The sequence below is a fragment of the Myotis davidii genome, unplaced genomic scaffold, assembly GCF_000327345.1.
Source record: "Myotis davidii unplaced genomic scaffold, ASM32734v1 scaffold341, whole genome shotgun sequence".
Taxonomy (NCBI): Eukaryota; Metazoa; Chordata; class Mammalia; order Chiroptera; family Vespertilionidae; genus Myotis; species Myotis davidii.
The window spans coordinates 877,506-884,943 of record NW_006291021.1 but is presented as its reverse complement, the minus strand read 5'-3'; the positions used below and the strand labels follow the sequence as shown (position 1 = coordinate 884,943).

The following is a 7,438-nucleotide window of genomic DNA, read 5'->3' as shown; positions in this document are numbered from 1 at the left end:
TCAATGGAAAAATACCCTCGGGTCAGGATTAAAAAAACACACACACAAAACAAAACAAAACAAAACAACAACAGACAGACGGTAACAAGTGCTGGTGAGGATGTGGAGAAACTGGAACCCTCACGCACGGCGAGTGGGAACTGAAAATGGGGGCGCCTCCGGGGGAAAAAACAGTAGCGGTTCCTCAAAAGGTTTAACTCCTAGTGACCATGGAACCAGCAATGCCACTCCTGGGTGTCTAGAGGGAACGTATGTTAACAAAAACCTGTACATAAATGTTCTTAAAAGCATAATTCATAATAGTCCCCAAATGGAAATAACCCAAGTGTTTGTCCATCAATTCATGAACTGATACACAAGACGTGGTCCATCCATACTGGGGAACGTTATGTGACCATGAAAAGGAGTGAAGCGGGAGTATTTGAGATCTTGCTTCCCAGCATATGTTATTAGTTTGGCTCAAATAAGCTCACAAAACTAAAAAAAAAAAAGAAGAAGAAAAGAAAAGAAAAGGCCCTGGCCAGGTAGTTCAGTTGGTTAGAGCACTGTCCCTGAAACACCAAGGTTTTGGGTTCAATCTCCAGTCAGGGCACATATCAGGGGCGACCAATGAATGTACAAATAAGTGGAACAATAAACCAATGTTTCTCTCTTTCAAAGCAATAAATTAAAACAACAAAGAATGAAGCACTGTCATTCGCTACAATGTGGATGAAATGTGAAATCATGATGCACAGTGAGAGAAGCTGCACACAAAAGGCCATAAAGAATGTGACTCCATTTATGTGAAATGTCCAGGACAGGCACATCCAGAAACACAGGAAGTGGGTTAGTAATTGCCAGGGGCTGGTGGAGGGGATGGGGATAGGTCAAGACTTTTTTTTTGGTGTGTGAGGATATTTTAAAATAGACTGTTATGAACATACTGAAAGCCACTGAATTTGTCGACTTTATTTATTTAATTTTTTTAATCCTCACCCGAGGATATTTTTCCATTGATTTTTAGGGAGAGTGGAAGAGAGAGTGAAAGAGAGAAACACTGACATGAGAGAAACACATCAATCAGTTGTCTCCTGCACGAGCCCTGACCAGGCCGGGTAGGAGTCTGCAACCAGTGCGTGCCCTTGACTGGAATCAAATCCGGGACCCTTTGGTCCACAGGCCGATGCTCTATCCACTAGGCCAAACCGGCTACGGCGAATTGTACACCTTAAATGGGTGAACTGTATGGCATGTGAACTATGTCTCAAAAAAGCTGTTTGAAAAAGAGCCTGACTGGTGTGGCTCAGTGGTTGAGTGTCAACCAATGTACCAAGACGTCACCCGGTTGATTCCCATTCAGGTCACATGCCCAGGTTGTGGGCTCAATCCCCAGTAGGGATCGTGTAGAAGAAAGCCAATCTGTTTCTCTCTTTCTATCCCTTTCCCTGCCCACCTCTCTAAAATCAATAAAAACATATTTTTTAAAAAACTGTTTCAGGCATAAATTCTGGGAGATTAAAATCCAAATATGGTCCCAGCAGTCATCATTTCTGTCCAGGAATGATAAGACCAAGGCTGAGTCAATGACAAGTGTACTGGCCACTGGGCTGACCAGTGCTCAGAGGCAAGGACTAGGAATCCACCAGAGCCCCGAACACGTCTAGGAGGGCAAATGCAAAACTGCTCCCCAAAGAGACCTGAAAGTTTCTAATGTCTGCCTACAGGTGACAGCACCCAATCATGCAGTGACGCTGTTCAGGGCTATCTCCAGTCTGAGAAAGGGTTCTCTCATTTGTTTTTCCCACAGGAATTTAAGGAAAACGGTTTAAATGTTAAAGACCGAGTGCTAAGTAGGTCACTCGGGGAGCACACTTTGCATTAATCTATCAGACTGAACACCTGAAACCCCACGAGAGATAAAGTAGAACCTTCTGGTATCCAAGATGCTGGCCTTCAAAATTCCTAAAGACAACTTTGGGGTGTGTGTGTGTGTGAATGTGGGGGAGTAAAGCTTCTCTACTGTCTAGGGCAGTGGTTCTCAACCTTCCTAATGCCGCGACCCTTTAATACAGTTCCTCATGTTGTGGTGACCCCCAATTTCACTGTTACAAATTGAACATAATTAAAGCATAGTGATTAATCACAAAAACAATATGTCATTATGTATGTGTTTTCCGATGGTCTTAGGCGACCCCTGTGAAAGGGTCGTTCGACCCCCAGGTTGAGAACCGCTGGTCTAGGGGGACAAATCTAAGAAAGGCTTCAGGGATGTCTCCTTCAGCAGGCAGGGGCCTTGTGATACAGATGTTCATAACTGGGGTGATGCAGGCAACCTGGCAAGGTGCACACAGACAGTTCACTTTCAGAGGGACGGGCCTCTAGCCAAGGGAAGATGCCCACCACCATCATGGCCTGCCCACTAACCTGGGTGGAGGTGGTGGCCCCCGGCCCTCAGTCATCCTCTTGTCTGAGCCGTAGCCCCCCCAGCCATCCCGAGAGTCCCGGCCATGGCGCTCTGGTGGTCCTCCATGGCCATGGCGGTCATCTGAGTAGTGCTGAAAGGCAGAAGGACAGGGTGACTTTAGCCATCTTCTCACTCCCTACAGGCCTGCACAGGTTCACCTTTGGAAGGCCTGTCAACCTATACGCTGCTGGGGTGGGCTAGGGTGTGCCACAGCACCTCTGGCCAATCTGAGAGGACCTGCCCAGGCCCATTCTGAATCTTGCTAGTGGCTGGATGCTCTGTTTATGACCCTGACAATACCAGAGGGGCTCTTGGCAGAGCTCTTTGGTTCCTTGCTTGAGAACTGAGCGTCCCTACAGCTCTACCACTGGTGCCACACAAATTGGCAGCACAAGCCTCTCTGGCCCTGTGAGGTACACTGAGAAAAGCCACTTTGAGCCTTCCTTGCTGATAGGAGGTCCCCTTCCACCCCGTCCCCCCCAACTTCCTCCTTTGCCATCAATCTATGGAGGTGGCACGGCCCCTCAGTAGCTGACACTGGAGGCAAGCGCTGAAGAGAACTTCAGTGCCCTGGCCAACTAGTTCTGTGCTCAGGAATCCAGCACATCTGGCAGTGATGGGCCTGGTCTACTGTTCTCAGCAAACACACTCCTGTTTTTAAAACTATGCTGTGATGCCTGTTCCTGCCTTTCTCCTGGCGGCTCCCCTTTTCTCTGAACTGACACCTATGCACCCTTCACCAGGTATCAGCAGGTTAGAGACACTGAGATCCACCCCAAAGGTACCTGAAACAAAGGGACCCCCCCAAAACATGGGCTAAATGACCCCCTGACAGGCCGCTACGCCCCATTTGGGGTACCCACAGTCCCAAGACTCAGAGGCACTCTAAGCAAGCTGGCAACGAGAGCTATTTGCAGTTTCTGCTAGATAAAATGAAACAAGAACAAGCCCTATGCATCTGAACAAAGCCCCCACTTATCAGAAAACAAGCAATTCTGTGTGTTGCTCGTTCTCCAGAACGCTGTGTCCACGCTCCCCCGCCCACCCAGACACAGAGTAGGCACCCAATATCTGGGTGTTACTCACCTGTCCGTCTCGCTCTCCCATCACTGTCCTTGAGCCCTCCCTCCTGGAAAAAAAAAATCTAATTCCAATGGCAGCTGATGGTACCATACAACATTTCTACAGGTCCCACAAAACCCACAATTGGGGTACTCATTCTATTTCCCCATATAAGAACTGCCTGATTTAAAAAAAAAAAAAAGCTGGCTCACATCTTTCCCTGGGGGTGGGAGTAAAATCAGATCCTAAGAAGGTGGAAATGTTAATTTTACTGAAATACCCTGGAGGGAAGGGTGTCAGAAGCAGACACCCTGAATGAAGCTAAGACTTCATTTACTTGTGACCTGGTAACAGGAAAACCTAACCTCTGGCCCAACACATTTGATTCACACCAAATCTCAAAGCAACTCCAGCCACAATGAATTAAATAAGTAGCTTTTTAGCCACATTTTCCCTGTTCTCTCTTCCCTTACAGAGAGCTAATGAATGGTGAAATGGCTCCAGGATATGCAGCCCAGGGGAGCCCAGTGAGATTTCTCCCAGAGAGAGAGAACTATTCACCTGGAAAAGTGAGGGCTGTCTTCCTATCTAGTCCTCATTGAAGAGGGCACGGCAAAGGAAAACAGCACTGGCTAAAACCCACCCTGACCTTCACAACACAAACAAGGCCCACATTCTCTGGTCAGTTCTCTTTGCAGTTTGCTGGCACGGAAACCTACACCCGTCAGTACACCCTCCTGCCCATTCTGCTTCACCAGCTTAGGCAGGTCACACCTCTTCTAAAAACTGCTTCCTCATCTCTGTATATTCATTGCTTCCTCCCCCACTATGCAAAAGGCAAAAGGAATTAGATCGGGTGATAGTGAATCTTGGGGGGCTGGTGCTGGCGGGAGGGACAGGGAGGACTCTCTAGGAAGGTGCGAAACCCAAAGCCTGGGCCACCCCCAAGAGAGCTGAGTGTTGGGGAATTCTGAGGCTCAGGTCCTGCCTAGGGCCCCATCCATCCTCTCTGTGCAAAGGACAGTGGATGAAATGAGCTCTGGGGGACCTTCTTGCCAGACAAGTCCCGGATACCATAATTGACCAGCGATTCCAACGCTTTGCTCAAGGCCTGTTTCTAAATCCCATGTGTGGCTGGTCAAAGCCTACCCACTAGGACATCACAAGTAAATCAGACATTAAGGGAACAGAGGGAGACCTGTCTCTACTGCAAAAAGGGGCTGGGGGACTGACCTGTCAACCGCATGGTCCTGGTACTGGCCTCGGTTTCGATGGTCAAAGTCGTGGAAGCGGTGGTCGTACCGAGGGAAGTCTGGGTGGTACCTGTCCTCCAGGGCCACACGTTTTCCTTCTGGCCAATAGGCATCATCTCGCCTATTGTAAAAAGGACGTAAATTTTACTTATGAAAGAGAACGAAGGAAAAAAGAGAGTGAAGGTGGGGAGGGGAGCTCTCTCTCCAGACCCAGCATCATTTAAAATGTCCTGCAGGGCTCATCTCTAAACATTCAATCACTATCACTTTGATTTGATAAATTAATATCCCCAAAACTGCCAAGAGGCATGAGTATTCTCAGCTGACAATTCTGAACATCAGACTGCTGTGAGCTAATTGTGTCATAACGCTGTTAATACCTTGATCCCCACCTGAGTTCAAATGCAAGTGAAATAAAATACTTGAGTCTTTAGGACTGGTATTCTGAGGTGCCACGTTTTCAGCTTCCCATCTTCTATAACCTGAACCTTCCCCTGAGATTTTGGCAAAAGGCAAAGGGAATGAAATCAGGTGATAGTGAACCACATACAGCTTAGGACAGCATCCAATTATCTTCTTCCTGATTTTTACCAGAAAACTAGGCTCATGGGTGGTGAGGTGATGGGTGACTGACAATTAAGCAGCTCAGAGAAGCTAGAGACCAATAAACCTACTTTTAAAACAGAAGGCAATGTCCTTTCCCACAGTGCCGACTCGGTGCCTTTCCCCCGCCTACAAGGACACGATATGGAGCGGCGGCCATGGCCAATGCGGGCCTAATGCACGCTTGGTCATCTCTGGCACTGGCACTTGGAGGGTGGTGATGCTCCACCAGGAAGCACAGTGCAAATAAAGGCCTGGCCTACGCGAAAGCATCACAAACCCCTCAGCACTGGAACCATCAAGATTCTCCAATGAACTCAGCTGGGGAGAAAGCTGCACAGCCAGAAGATCATGACATTAAACTACACACTCATGGTGTGAGGGCAACGAGTTCTGGACAGGCAAATTGCGTGTTAAATAGCCTCGATTCTCCAACACTCAGACGGACAGCAGCCAAAGCAGCTCCTGGAATGGGAGGTGGGCTGGATCCTACCTCCCATCATCATGGGGCCTCCGGAGCCCCTGTCGCTGCTCATAGCGCAGTTGCTCCTGCTGACGCCGCAGCTCCTCGCGCTCACGCTGAATGCACTCCTGCTCCTTCCTGCGCTCACGCTCCACTCGCATGCGCTCTCGTTCCAGCCGTTCCCGCTCCATGCGCTCCCACTCCAGGAGGTGGCGCTGGCACTCAAGCTCCATGCGCTCCCGGTGCAGCCGTGCCTTCTCCTTCCAGGCCTCCAGGCGGTGCAGCCGTGCCTTCTCCTTCCAGGCCTCCAGACGCTGCTGCTGTTCGCGCTCTCTGCAGGGACACAGCAAGGCCACTCTGACTTCCCACTGTGAAGGTCCCTGGCTATCGAAGCACTGCCCTCCAAAGGGGCCAGGATACTTCCATTTGGCCATTCTGGGTTTCTTGGATGCTCACTGGCCTGGGCCCAGGCTATAGACGGCAGGTGCTTACCCACTCCCACTAAGTTGTTTGGAACAGCCAGAAGCCACAATGTCCAAACTTTCCCTTTCTCAAAAAAGACAGAGGTGGGCTGAGAGGGAACAGGCGACAGCAAGGAGACACAGAGCTCAGGTCCAGGCCAGGAGGACTTGGCTCAAAGGCCCCCAAATAAAGCCACACATCAGTAAAGTAGAAAAAAATCAGAAAAGCAATGGGTAACTGCTGTGTATACAGAGAAAACCCTTAAGAAGCGATTACAGTAGCTTTCCCTGAGGGCGAAGGGGTACTCTGTTGCAGGTTAATGCTGTACAATGAGCCCTCTTTCCTACATCTTCCCTCTAAAAAGACTGTATTTTTAAATGAGTGTCATTTTGAATAGACCTAGGAAGGTGTGGGGACAGGCGAAGGCTCGTGAGGTGACTGTAGGCTGGCCTGGCACCGGCAGCTGGGACCAAGGTCTCCTGTCCTCAGTCACGGCACACCAGGAGCTGAGCAGAGACTGGGACCACCCCTCTCTGTGTGAGAAGAAGACACACTGTCACTCTACCAGCCTGGAAAGGCTCCAAACCGAGCATGAGCAAGCTGGAAGCAAAATACCTCTGAATGGAATCAAAAGGCTTCTCAATGTGCTTTTATTTTCTAAAGTGACACAGGCAGGAGCTGAGATCACATGACTTCAGATAAAAGCAAATGTAGCATAACTTAAGAGGTTTGTATGTAATCTACTTTAGCTCAAGTAAGTTTTCCAAACACCGTGATGGAAACCTTTTGTTTCATGGACCACCACTGGAAGGAAATGTCAAGGGGGCTCTACATGTCTTAACAGGATATGGCAGAACACAGAAGGGGAAATGCCAGGCTTACTTCAATAAAACTATCCTATCTAATAAAAGAGAAACATGCTAATTGGCGTACGACTGCTACCCTTCCCATTGGCTAATCAGGGTGATATGCAAATTAACTGCCAGCCAAGATGGCGGCAGGCAGCCAGGCAGCTTAAACTGAACATGAGGCTTGCTTGCTTCAGTGACGGAGGTCTCCAACGTTCCCCGACTGCCTTAGCGGCCTCTGAGCTTGCAGTTTAAGGAACCTTGTTACAAATATAGAAGCTAAACAAAACCCCAGAAACCT

At 48.9% G+C, this 7,438-nt stretch overlaps 1 protein-coding gene across 1 annotated transcript in view; it reads right to left on the bottom strand.

Moving 5' to 3' along the window:
* SAFB2 (scaffold attachment factor B2) overlaps positions 1–7,438 on the bottom strand; it is a 42,003-nt gene that overhangs the window by 1,674 nt on the left and 32,891 nt on the right. The window contains exons 16-19 of the mRNA XM_015564303.1: positions 5,858–6,160; positions 4,742–4,882; positions 3,533–3,575; positions 2,407–2,537 (exon numbers count right to left, since the gene is read on the bottom strand). Coding sequence (XP_015419789.1) covers positions 2,407–2,537; positions 3,533–3,575; positions 4,742–4,882; positions 5,858–6,160 — 618 coding nt within the window. The remainder of the gene's footprint in view (positions 1–2,406; positions 2,538–3,532; positions 3,576–4,741; positions 4,883–5,857; positions 6,161–7,438) is intronic.